Source organism: Saccostrea cucullata, unplaced genomic scaffold (genome assembly GCF_032062105.1).
Source record: "Saccostrea cucullata isolate Sc308-1 unplaced genomic scaffold, CSIRO_AGI_Scuc_v1 ctg15868, whole genome shotgun sequence".
Taxonomy (NCBI): Eukaryota; Metazoa; Mollusca; class Bivalvia; order Ostreida; family Ostreidae; genus Saccostrea; species Saccostrea cuccullata.
Genome location: NW_026941555.1, coordinates 2652 through 13564, shown reverse-complemented (window position 1 = coordinate 13564; position 10913 = coordinate 2652). Strand labels below are relative to the sequence as shown.

The 10913-nt window shown below is 35.6% G+C and overlaps 1 protein-coding gene across 1 annotated transcript; it reads right to left on the bottom strand.

Annotated features, from left to right (window-relative positions):
* Nucleotides 1–1930: 1930 nt before the first annotated feature.
* Nucleotides 1931–8702, bottom strand: LOC134258045 (uncharacterized). Its single transcript, XM_062740602.1, has 6 exons — nt 8418–8702; nt 7160–7275; nt 5641–5855; nt 2982–3218; nt 2312–2506; nt 1931–2184 (listed from the first exon to the last, which is right to left on the bottom strand). The coding sequence occupies exons 1-6, from the start codon at nt 8700–8702 to the stop codon at nt 1931–1933; spliced, it is 1302 nt and encodes a 433-aa protein (XP_062596586.1).
* Nucleotides 8703–10913: the final 2211 nt, after the last annotated feature.

Sequence of the window (10913 nt, the reverse complement as noted above, 5' to 3'; positions counted from 1 at the left end):
TTGTTTGCATTATCAACGCGTTGAATTTAAACTTTAGGAAGAATTGTATAGCGAGAAATATCATATTTGAACTCAATGCTACACGCAAACCGGTAGGCATATCCGATTTATGTGTTAAATTGAAGCCTGAATCGAGCAGGGGGTCAAAATGGCGTTGCACACCTTGTGTATTTATATATAGAGGGGGTAGAATTTTTCGATATTTGGCTTATTTAGCGACTTACTGATAAAAATTCAGGTGCCTGTGTATAGACATGTACAGAACTTTTAATTCAATTTCAGACATTGGATTAATTTAGATTCACATGTTCCATGGAATTTAAAACAAAATTGATATGTAGGAATTTTTTTGTTTGGAAAGGTTTTTGATTCAAATTTCTGGACATTAATATGAAAAAAGGTTACCTTTCAAAGTTATTTTAACACCTACAAGAACTAAAAGAACACAAAATCCTCTAATGTTCCATAACAAAATGTTATGAAATCCTCCTCTGGGGCCCAGCACAGGGGATCAGAATCTCTATATTTTTTGGGCATCAAGCATTTTTAGGTGGTATGGCTTTGGAGGGGATAAACTCTCTCTAGCCAAGGCTCTGTGAATACATGTATAACATACAATTCTTTATTTTTTTCCAGAAACAATTTTATTTTTACTTCAACAAAGAAATACATATTTGCATAATATATTAATAATCATTAATCTATAAAGAATTTAAAGTTAAGTTTTAGTATAATATCATTTTCCTAAATAAAAACAGAATATTCTTATTGTGTAAAATCAAAGATATACATTTCTAAGACATAATTATTTTTATCAGATATACATATATGTACATCACTGAATTATAAAACAAAAGTCCTAAGAGATCCATCCGAGCAATTGAACAGAATTGATCCCTCCTTTCTTCTTCAGCTTACTGAATGGGAGGGAGACGTGACAAAGGTTTAGCTGAGTAACTTCTGTAGGTGTCTAAAAAATCAAAATTAGTTCTTTCAAATTACTCAGTTTAAACAAGATATGTTAATAAGAATTTGAAGATATTTTTTTTTTATAATAAAATGGCATTGCTATTGTATTGGAAGTCTTAACTTCTGCCATTTATATGAATTTTCTTTCATGATGTTTGCTTGTGCCTTTTCCACAACCAGATTATTGCAGTTGCATACATTGTTTATTTTAATATCACTATCTGCAAATGAATCCTGATTCCCAAACATGAGGACCCCAAAATGGATTAATATGCTCGGCATCTTCACTAAGAATTTTGCCTGCCTACATTTTATCCCCATCTAACTCAGCATAAATTGCATTTTGGCCTTAAAAACTTTTATGAATTTGAAGAATATACAATATAGTTCATTTGTAATTAAAATTTTAACCAGCAGTTAATTTTCCTTTTAACAACTCTTTTCATGAAAGGGTAATAAATTTTATTTATTAAAATTGAGGCTTAAAAAATCACCAAAATTTCAAATATGCACGAAATTGCATAAATGATCCTTATATCCTTCAGTACATTATATATGTAAAATTCAAAGTACAAGAATGAAAAACATTTTTTATTTGTTTAATCAAATGTGTTAACTTGAAGGAAGAAAGGCATAACGAAACTATTAGTCACAGTTCTTTCAACTTGCAGATATGATGCTATGCATGCAGTAAATTATCCTAATCAATGTTCATTGATTTCTCCAATGTTTTTAACTGGACATACTGACCAGCATCAGAGACACTGTCCACTGTGTTAGCCTCAGTCTCCACCCAGTTACCAGACGTACTGTTGTTTTTCCCCACCATGGGCCGGGGGAACATCCACACCTATATTACAAGTACAGCACGTACAGTTGAGAAAATGCAAAAAAAAAAAAATGTGCAAAAAAAAGGTATTTTTTGTGGTTGGTGCTTCTCATGAAATTAAATTACATTACCTTATAATCCAAACTGAACAAATTTATTAGAATATACTTCTTGAGAGGTCACTATGATAATCTTCATTGTATCACACTTAAGATGTTTTCTACCTTGCATGTTGGGTCCGTATGGCGTAGGAGACTGGGTGACCTGTTGGGATTTGTTAGCCTTGGTTTTGATCAGATAGATAACAATCCCAGTCATAATGATGATCAGAACAAAAGCTCCTACTGCTCCAGACACGATGAACATGGTGTAATTAGCTCCACTGTCTAAACATACATATAAATAGATTTTTTAAAAAGTGACCTTGTAAGATCAATAGCAGTAAAATAAAAAAATCTTCAAAATGAATATTGTTATCAGAAAGCAAGGAGATTTTAAATCTTTAGGGCATACCAATTTCAGTTCTGAGTTCTGATGTTGACCATGCAAATGAGTTGGTGTCCACAACCAATCGCTGCCCAGTAGTAGAGGTCACGACCAGTGACCCTGATCTGATGGCTTCCCTCAGCTGGAAGATGATTTCTCCCATGGTGGGCTCCGAGTCCAGAGCTCGAGAGAAGACCTCAAACTTGATGGTTATACTTCCAGCTACAACAGAAAGACAGTATAAAAAAGATGTTTTACAATTCAAATTATTTGTTGCTAAATTTAATTAATCAAGTTCCACTGTTTAAATGACCTAGTTTTATACACATTTGTCAATAATTGTTTTGCCTAGTGTAGAAACTGTATGTAACTTTTTTCTACACATCATTCATTATATCAATTCAGTTTTTTGTATAATTTGAAGCCCAGGGAATGAAAATCACTTCCCTGTAGGTGTCAATTCATTATAAGGTTGTTTGTTATAAACTTGTTTTACTGTACGGGTTTGTGAATTGATGGATGAAGAAATGATTAGTAGTCATAAATTTGAAATTTTTACTTTTTAAAGTGGTAAAGAATTGGTGGGTCCCTTCATACCTCTTAAACAAAGAAAATTAAGCCCCCTTAAGAATAAGTGATTATAAAGAAATCTAACTTAATAGTTTTTGGACAATAACAAATTTCTGTTAATCTTTACCGTCATCGTCATCGTTTTTGACTTCTTCCACCTGTAGATTGGTTATCCTGGAGGCTGGGATTTTGAGGTAGGAAGTCAGTATCTGCATAATGTGTAACCTGAAACTGTTCTCCTGTCCCGCTACAATGGTGGCAAAGTTGTCATGGAGGGCAAACAAAATGTACACCTTGCCGGCGTAGGCGGGGACGCTTACAGAATTTACGGGGGTTGTGGAGTCAGGGACAGGGGAACTCTTAGCTGGAAGTAAATGTGAAGCTTCCCATGAAATAAAAAATCATAATAATTATTACACAATAGTTAAATGCAAAATATACAGTTCTACTTATATTTTAAGCCTGCATTATGCCCATAAATGAAAAAGTTTAACTTTGATATGTGTAAAAAACAAGAGGCCCAAGGGCCTTGAATCGCTCTTCTGATAAATTGTACAACCTATCACTTCTATTTGAAGCCTCTAACCCTAAGTATTCCAAGAGCCAAGTTGCATCAACTGACAAAGTTTGATGATTCTTAGCCAATTATAACTGAAGATATTTTAATAAAGCTATAAAAAAAACCATAAGTAGGTCACAATGACCTACTTTAAGATTGAAGTTTTCTGAGGACTCAAGATGCATTAATAAATATTTAAGATTCTAAGCCAATAAGTATGTGAGATATTCAAAAGTAAGTCACCTTGACCTACTTTTTCATCTACATTCTTGGAAAAACCAAAATGCATCAACTGACAACGTTTGATTATTCCAAGCCAATAAGTACTGGAGATACTTAATTATAGCCATAAAATGTTAAAAGTAGGTCACTGTGACCTAATTTTAGTAGGTGATTTTCGAAAGCCCAAAATACATCAACTGACAAAGTTTGATGATTCTCAGCCAATAAGTACCTGAGATATTCAAAAGTAGGTCACCATGACCTACTTTTTGGTTGACATTCTCTGAAAACCCAAGATGCATCAACTGACAAAGTTTGATGATTCTAAGCCAATAAGTACCAGAGACCCTTAAATAAAGCCATAAAATGTTAAAAGTAGGTCACCGTGACCTACTTTTTGGTCAACACTCTCCGAAAACCCAAGATGCATCGACCCACAAAGTTGATGATTCTAAGCATATAAATACCTAAGATACTTAAATAAAGCTATAAAATGTCAAAAGTAGGTCACCATGACCTACTTTTTGGTCGTCACTCCCCAAAAACCCAAGATGCATCAACTCACAAAGTTTGATGATTCTAAGCTTATTAATACCTAAGATGCTTAAATAAAGCTATAAAATGTCAAAAGTAGGTCACCATGACCTACTTTTTGGTCATCACTCTCCGAAAACCCAAGATGCATCAACTCACAAAGTTTGATGACTCTTAGCCAATAAATACCAAAGATACTTAAATAAAGCCATAAAATGTCAAAAGTAGGTCACCGTGACCTACATTTTAGTCAACATTTTTCAAAGTCCCAAGATGCATCTGCTGACCAAGTTTGATGATCGTAGGTCTGAAGGTAATCAAAATATGCCTTTTAAACAATATGAAAACATATGCCTGCAAAATTCAAAAAGTAGGTCACAGTGACCTACTTTTTCATAAATATGTTTTAAGGACCCAAGATGCAGCAATTTACAAGATTTGATGATTCTAACCCTCTCAATGTCTGCAATAATGGGATTAAATGTTTTAAAAAGGATGTCATAAAGTTCAAAAAGTAGGTCAAGGTGACCTACTTTTGAGTTGACATTGTTGAAGGACCCAAAATGCATCAACTAACAAAGTTTGATGATCATAGGCCTTAAAGTGTCCAAAATATGCCTTCAAATCAATTTGAAAACAAATGCCCGCAAAATTAAAAAAGTAGGTCACTGTGACCTACTTTTGACTTAACATGATGTGAAGTCTTAAGATGTATCAACTTACAAGATTTGATGATCCTAGTCCTTATAGTAAGCAAAATATAAACGTTTTTATCAATTGTAAATTTAGGTCAACTTTGAAGTGACCTTGAGACCACGCCCTTTGCCCCAGGGTCATGCCTTGAACAATTATTAATCTTCAACATATCCTGATCCTTGTATGTAAGTTTGGTGAAAATCTGCCTGGTGGTTCTGGAGAAGATTTTTTAGCAACCAGTACTTTTGGTTTTGTTTTCCTGATTATCTCCCCTTGTTTAAGGGTCCCAACCCTTATTTTAGTATAAATGGTAGCCCTTGGGCCAAGGATACCCTGTGACAAATTTGACACTGATTGGCCAAGGCGTTCTTGAGTTATGGCCCATTTTCTAAAAAGTTAACGCACACCGCACGACGCACACCGCACAAATGGCCATAGCATTAGCTCTTTGAGCCTTTGGCTCAGAAGAGCTAAAAATTTACATTTGAAATTTCATTTATTACAAATATTTTTTAAGAATTTTACAACATTAATTATTGCTGTATGAACTGATGATGTGTTAAATGAAACACTGGAAAGCATGACTCTCCTAATGTCCCATACAGGGGGTAAATGTTAAAGAGTCTTAAATGGAAATAAAAATAGAATTCCAAAATTGGATAATGGGAATCCACAATTCTGATGCAAACTTTCAAGATATTGAATGAAAGACTGAAATAGCAGAGCAAGTATCTGCAATATTTTCTTAAGATACTGGGCCACAAAATCAACTTACTGGTGGTGGTTGACTTCACAGCTTTTGATATGACCACGTCTTGTGTATTCTGATCAATATTTGCCTCGGTGACAAACGTTATAGGTATCTCTACTTCTGGGGTTGTTGTTGTTGTTGTTTTCATTGTTGTCATTTCTGTTGTCACTGTTGTTTCTTCTTGTGTTGTTTTCTCAAGTAGAGTTGTTGATTCTATGACAACTGGACCCTCAAACACACTGAAAATATTTGTTTACAAAATACATAATACATATATACATATAATATTTCATACAAAAACAAGAGGCCCATGGGCCACATCGCTCACTTGAGCAATATGGCTTGTAAAAAAGCAGAAATCTGTTTACTATTGAAAAGTTAAAACCCAATAGTGGTCCCAACCAATCCTTAACAGGGAAAAGGTATGATTTGAACAAACTTGAATCTTCACTAATTAAGGATGCTTGCATATTTCTTTGACTACCTGTGACTTTATTGCCCTTTACATATATGTATACAGTTTCATCTTTCCTGACAAAGTGGTTCTTGAGAAGAAGATTTTTAAAGAATTTTCCTGTATATTTCTATGTAAAACTTTGATCGGCCATTGTGGCCCCGCCCTACCCCGGGGGTCATGATTTGAACAAATTTGAATCTACAGTACCTGAGGATGCTTCGCTGTAAGTTTCATTTTTCCTGGCACAGTGATTCTTGGGAAGATTTTTAAAACATACCATCAAATTTTCATTATTTCTTAATTATCTCCCCTTGAATAAGGGCGTGGCCCTTCATTTGAACAAACTTGAATCCCCTTCACCTAAAGATACTTTGTGCCAAATTTGGCTGAAATTGGCCCTGTAGTTCTTGAGAAGAAGTCGAAAATGTGAAAAGTTTACAACAACGACGACGACGACTGCAGACAATGGACATATTTTGATCAGAAAAGCTCACTTGAGCCTTTGGCTCAGGTGAGCTAAGAATCTTAATTACTCATTCTTTAAGCAGTTTTTAAACATGTAAATAAACAGATTGTTACATATAAATAAAACACTTTATAAACAGGAGATGTTTGTAAAACACTTAAAATATGCCCCCTTCCCCATATAATTGGAATTTTTCTTCTAAGTCCAAGAGGCATAACCCTGTCCTAAATTGCTCCTTTGTACCAAAAAGAGAGCCTGATCTACATATTCAAATGTTAAATCTGTATAAAAAATTTCATTTCATCGATGAAATCTCTGCAAAGATAATGAATGGAAACTGCAAATAATTGGAATTTTTAAGTCCAAGGGGCATAACTCTGCCAAAAATAGCTTGATCATATCCAAAACAGAACTTAACTTACATATTCTTATGATAAATCTGTTTACCAGATTTCAATTCAGCATGTGCAACGGTTGTGAAGAAAATGAACAGAAACTTGGTGGACAGACCAACAGACAGCAGCAAAGCAATATGCCCTCCCTTCTTCGAAGGAAGGCACAAAAAATGTTGTACTTGAGGAAGAACTCTGCAATTGATTTGTAAAACAGACAGGACTTACCTAATAACACCTAGCCTGTTACAAGTACAGTTCACATGGAATCCGTCAGCCATGAATTCTGGCGAGGAACTCACACAATCATCGTTGGTCCAATTGGATCCCATCCACATATTACACTGTAGCATTAATACATGTATATTTAGTATCAGTATATAATATACAATTATTGCTGTCTTTTGAGGTCAATACAACGATTTAGCCATCTGAGGAGTACAATATTCACCGAGCCCAAAGGGCGAGGTGAATATTGTACTTCGAAGATGGCTAAATCATTGTATTGACCGAAAAAACAGCAATAATTGTTTTATTATATGATTCATTTATAAAATGATACACCTCATTACTTGCTTGCATTTAATTAAGTCTTAGCCAAATACAAGAGAGAAGCAGACTTAAAATGTAAATAAACCTTAACAGTCGTATCAATTTGAAATGTTTTTTATCAATTTCAGTTACCATGAAAAACAATTTTTAATGTCAGTCTTTTTTGTAGTATAGATTTTTAGAGAAAGAAGTATTATTAGGGAAAACTGACTGCCAAAAAGTAAAAATTGTTGTTCAGTAAAAGTGTTGGAGGGGGGGTCCTGCATCCCGTCTTACTACCCTAACCCGAAAAAATATATTCGCTTATGTTTTGTTCACATGTAAAAAAAAAAGTCATAGTCGTTTAAATAGCTTTCCAAAACAATTTGTATCAATTTGGAATTTCCCGATCTATTTTTAGATCAATGTAGAGGAAATAAATCCTTGTATTCACCTGGAACGTCACGTGCAGGTCAATACAACATAGTATTTTTCTAACATAGTTGTATCTCGGCCAATCAGAGAGATGGAAATTATTCAATCATATAATAATATGTATAACATCTTGTTTTAAGTGAGACAAAAGGTATATTTCCTTGTTCAAAAACTGTTTTATCTCATCATCAAACAAGGACAAAGTTGCTTCAAATGTTCTTGTGGCATTTCATACAATAGGATATATCAGTTTCAGTGGAAGAAATTGCATACTATACAAGTATGCAATTGGCAGTGTATTCTTTTTAGTGCTTTTGGCAAATAAGAAATTTCTGCTAATTCAGTGCTAAATGTCTTGCACATGCATAATGAATAGAACATTAAGAAATGTGCTATATCAAATGTACGGTAACTTGTTCAAAAGTCAATTTTGGCAGAATATTGTACACATTAAAACATAATACATTTACACTAATTATGCCTAAGAATCAAATTTCATTTAAGATGTCATTAACATTACCTGGAGGGAGTGGGCACTTTCATTATAATCCCCCGTGATAGGGACCTGTACAGTAACAGGAACTGATAAGCCCTCCACCGTCATCAAGTCATGGGTCGTAGGATTAATCATCTGGAGTGAAATGAGGTCACTGCGTCTAACGAGGTCAATAGCAAAACGTTGAGGTGATGTAGCTGTTACCATGTCAACTGTCAATTGTGCTGATGTGAAGCATGCTCCGTAACACTGCAAGTCCACTGAGCAGTTCCAGTGGTGATATTCATCACTGATCTCAGCTCCGTACATCACCTATGTAGATACACGAAATAAACTGTATTTATAGTTTTTTATACAGTAGATTTATGGAAAACACTGACCCCATTTTATAGTTTTGCCCCTTTATTCTCATCTTCATTGGGCAAATTCAAAGGGGAAATTTAAATAGACAATAATATCTCCTTCATCAATACTAAGGCAATAGGTGCATGAATTTACCATCGGGCAAATTCATTTGCAGGTGTTTTAAAGTGAACTTAAGCCTGTATACTAGATATACTCTGTATACCAGATGAATATTATACATTTATTGCATGATAGTGAGGGAAATATGAAGACTTATTTAGCCAAGAAAAATCATATTCCCCGAGGTCTTCACCCGAGGGGAATATGGTATTTCTGAATAATCGCTCTCAAATTCACTTTCAATTTTAATGTAAAGTCACTAAAACCCTTTGGTCAACACATTATCATCAATTTTGTGATGTAAACCAGGCTATTGTGACGTCTACTTCTCTTGGGAGTTTTCTTTAAACGAACGATAATTATTGCGGGAAAATACACTAGTTGTTCCGAAGAGGTGGAATATGATGAAAAGCGTGCCAATCAGATAACCTGTTGTGTAGAATATTTATAATGAGCAGGCGCGTAGCTGCCTATACGCAAGTATGCAAGTGCGTACACATCATTTTCAAAAAAAAAAGAAAAGAAAAACAAGAGGCCCAGGGGCCACAGCGCTCACCTGAGCACATCAGGTTTGAATTTACTCCAACACCCCCCTCCAGGCATTCATCATTTGAACAAACTAGAATCTACACTACCTGAGGATGATTCCATATAAATATCACAAATCATAGCTTTGAAGTACTTGAAAAGAAGATTTTAAAAGGTTTCCCTATATATCCCTATGTAAAACTTGGGTCGGCCATTTTGGCCCCACCCTAGCCCTGGGGGTCATGATTTGAACAAATTTGAATCTACACTACCTGAGGATGATTCCACATGAGTTTCATCTCTCCTGGCCCAGTGGTTCTTGAGAAGAAGATTTTTAAAGATTTTTCCTACATATTCCTATGTAAAACTTGGGTCGGCCATTTTGGCCCCACCCTAGCCCTGGGGGTCATGATTTGAACAAACTTGAATCTACACTACTTGAGGATGATTCCACATGAGTTTCATCTCTCCTGGCCCAGTGGTTCTTGAGAAGAGGATTTTTAAAAATTTTTCCTACATATTAATATGTAAAACTTGGGTCGGCCATTTTGGCCCCACCCTTGCCCCAGGGGTCATGATTTGAACAAACTTAAATCTACACTACCTGAGGATGATTCCACATGAGTTTCATCTCTCCTGGCCCAGTGGTTCTTGAGAAGAAGATTTTTAAAGATTTTTCCTACATATTCCTATGTAAAACTTGGGTCGGCCATTTTGGCCCCTCCCTAGCCCCGGGGGTCATGATTTGAACAAACTTGAATCTACACTACCTGAGGATGATTCCACATGAGTTTCATCGTTCCTGGCCCAGTGGTACAGGAGAAGAAGATTTTTAAAGATTTTTCTTTTATATTCCTATGTAAAACTTGGGTCGGCCATTTTGGCCCCACCCTAGCCCCGGGGGTCATGATTTGAACAAACTTGAATCCACACTACCTGAGGATGATTCCACATGAGTTTCATCTTTCCTGGCCCAGTGGTTCTGGAGAAAAAGATTTTTAAAGATTTTTCCTATATATTCCTATGTAAAACTTGGGTCGGCCATTTTGGCCCCACCCTAGCCCCGGGGGTCATGATTTGAACAAACTTGAATCCACACTACCTGAGGATGATTCCACATGAATTTCATCTTTCCTGGCCCAGTGGTACTGGAGAAGAAGATTTTTAAAGATTTTTCCTATATATTCCTATGTAAAACTTGGGTCGGCCATTTTGGCCCCACCCTTGCCCCGGCGGTCATGATTTGAACAAATTTAAATCTACACTACCTGAGGATGCTTCCACATGAGTTTCATCTTTCCTGGCCCAGCGGTTCTGGAGAAGAAGATTTTTTAAAAATGCCATAAATTTTTCACAAATTCATAATTATCTCCCCTTGGAAGGGGGCGTGGCCCTTCATTTGAACAAACTTGATTCCCCTTCACTCAAGGATACTTTGTGCCAAGTTTGGTTGAAATTGGCCCAGTGGTTCTTGAGAAGAAGATGAAAATGTGAAAAGTTTATGCCGACGCCGACAACGCCGACGCC